The 2500-nt window shown below is 49.0% G+C and overlaps 1 protein-coding gene across 1 annotated transcript in view; it reads left to right on the plus strand.

Annotated features, from left to right (window-relative positions):
* slc4a11 (solute carrier family 4 member 11) overlaps positions 1–2500 on the plus strand; it is a 127673-nt gene that overhangs the window by 110659 nt on the left and 14514 nt on the right. Inside the window, exon 17 of the mRNA XM_063184071.1 lies at positions 2159–2332. Within this exon, the coding sequence (XP_063040141.1) occupies positions 2159–2332 (174 nt within the window). The remainder of the gene's footprint in view (positions 1–2158; positions 2333–2500) is intronic.

Here is a 2500-nt window from a genome sequence, read left to right on the forward strand (position 1 = left end):
TGCTGATGTTACATCAGGGAAGGTCATGGACAACAAAGTCAAGGAATTGTCCATATAACTGGGAGTGGGTGTGGGAGTTGGTCTCCCTGAGGTAGGGAGGTGGTCTTGTGATTGTAAGGTTGTCGGTTGGCATGTCTCAGCAGTAGGAAGAATGTGGAGGCTCTGTAGCTCCCTCAACATCTTCAAAAGAGTAAAAGTATGCACATCCTACCTCGCAGAGGCCAGGTGCAGGACAAAGGCGTATCAGACAATAGAAAAGTAGAAGTCTGCACACTGTAGCCCCGCGTTGGAGGTTTATTCATGTCATACAACGTTTCGACCCAACAGGGTCTTCATCAGACATGTCACATGCCTGATAAAGACGCTGTTGTGACACGAAACATTGTAACTGTATAACTTAATAATATAATAAACCTTAAAAGCGCAGCTACAGTGACTTCTACTTTTTCTGTAGTACCCTCATCCATTGCTGAAGTGCACTTGAGCAAGGCACCTAAAACCCATATATACCTGTAACTCACTGTAGGTCATTTTGGATAAAAGCATCACACAGATAGACAAACACACCTCACACGCACACAGTCACATACAGACACAAACTCAAAAAAAATGCATGCAGTTGTTTTGTATTTTTTTGCTCAACAACCTTGAACATCTGTACACATGCTTCACAGTGCTACAGTACACACAAACATCATCACACACACAGAGAGACAGAGAGAGAGAGAGACACACACACACACGCACGCACACATGAATGGCATGCTTATGTCACAGTATGTGGGCTTTCAGCCACTGATGAGTACACTCACTCTCACTGCTGTAAAGGGACACACACACGCACACACTCACACACACAGGAATGGCATGCTCATGTCATGTGTGAGGCTTGTACAGTATGTGGGCTTTCAGCCACCGATGAGCACAATCACTCTCACTGACATACAGGTGCTGTCATAAGGACAGAGAGAGAGAGAGAGAGAGAGAGAGAGAGAGAGAGAGAGAGAGAGAGAGAGAGAGAGAGAGAGAGAGAGAGAGAGAGAGAGAGAGAGAGAGAGAGAGAGAGAGAGAGAGAGAGAGCACATACATACTTAGCACACAAGCGTCCACACACAAACACACACCCATATAACAGAGTGTGCACAAAAACCCAGCACTGCAGATAGTGCAGCAGGCACCTGAGCTGGCTGGCAGAGGAAGAAAAGGAAGAAGGGAGAGAAGAAGAGAGAGAGAGGGGGGGGGGCAGAGAGAGAGAGAGAGAGAGAGAGGGGGGGAGGGAGGCAGAGAGAGAGGGAGTGAGAAAGAGAGAGAGCCAGAGAGAGATTGGAAGAGGGAGGGAGAGAGAGGGAGACAGACAGGAAGGAGGGAGAGAGAGGGTGCAGATAGGAGGAAGGGAGAGAATGAGAAGGAGGGAGGGAAGGAGGGATGCTGTTCCTAAACGAGAGGAGAGGAGGTATGCAAATGAGACCAGGGGATGCAAATGAAGCTTGCCGAAAAACATACTGAGGCTCACCAAGACAGAAAACCACCAGCACCAACACAACACGCAGAGAGAGATCGCTATTACTATTACAATTGCTACTGCTATTATTACCAGCCTGTTACACTGACAAAGATACAGACAGACATACCGTACATCCCCCCTGGCAATTTGTCACGATATAGCGTGTGTGTGTGTGTGTGTGTGTGTGTGTGTGTGTGTGTGTGTGTGTGTGTGTGTGTGTGTGTGTGTGTGTGTGTGTGTGTGTGTGTGTGTGTGTGTGTGTCCTTATGACATCACCTGTATGTCAGTGAGAGTGAGTGCTCATCAGTGGCTGAAAGCCCACATACGAGCATCACATATGACATAAGCATGCCATTCCTGTAGTGTGGTGTGTGTGTGTGTGTGTGTGTGTGTGTGTGTGTGTGTGTGTGTGTGTGTGTGTGTGTGTGTGTGTGTGTGTGTGTGTGTGTGTGTGTGTGTGTGTGTGTGTGTGTGTGAATGTCTGTGTGTGTCTAAAAATCAGTGCATAAGAGCAAACTGTTTGTATTCTAGGCTAATACTAAAAGCTTGTGTGTGTGTGTGTTTACGTGTGTGCGCGTGTGCGTGTGTGTGTGTGTGCGTGTGTTTACACATGTGTGAATGTGTGCGTGCGTATGTCTCATGTGTGTGTCTCAGGCTAATGAAAGGCACGGCGTACCACTGGGACCTGACGCTGTCGGGCATCGTGAACATCCTGATGTCGGTGCTGGGGCTGCCCTGGATGCACGCCGCCTTCCCACACTCCACCCTGCACGTACGCCAGCTCGCCATCGTGGAGGAGCGCGTGGAGGGCGGACACCTATACGAGACGTAAGTCACATCACACACACACACACACACACACACACACACACACACACACACACACACACACACACACAGACACGCCAACAGGTGGAGGGCAGACACCTATACGAGACGTAAGTCACACATCATGTCACACACACACACACACACTCGCCGCGTGGAGGGCGGACA

The sequence above is a fragment of the Engraulis encrasicolus genome, chromosome 19, assembly GCF_034702125.1.
Source record: "Engraulis encrasicolus isolate BLACKSEA-1 chromosome 19, IST_EnEncr_1.0, whole genome shotgun sequence".
NCBI classification, from domain to species: domain Eukaryota; kingdom Metazoa; phylum Chordata; class Actinopteri; order Clupeiformes; family Engraulidae; genus Engraulis; species Engraulis encrasicolus.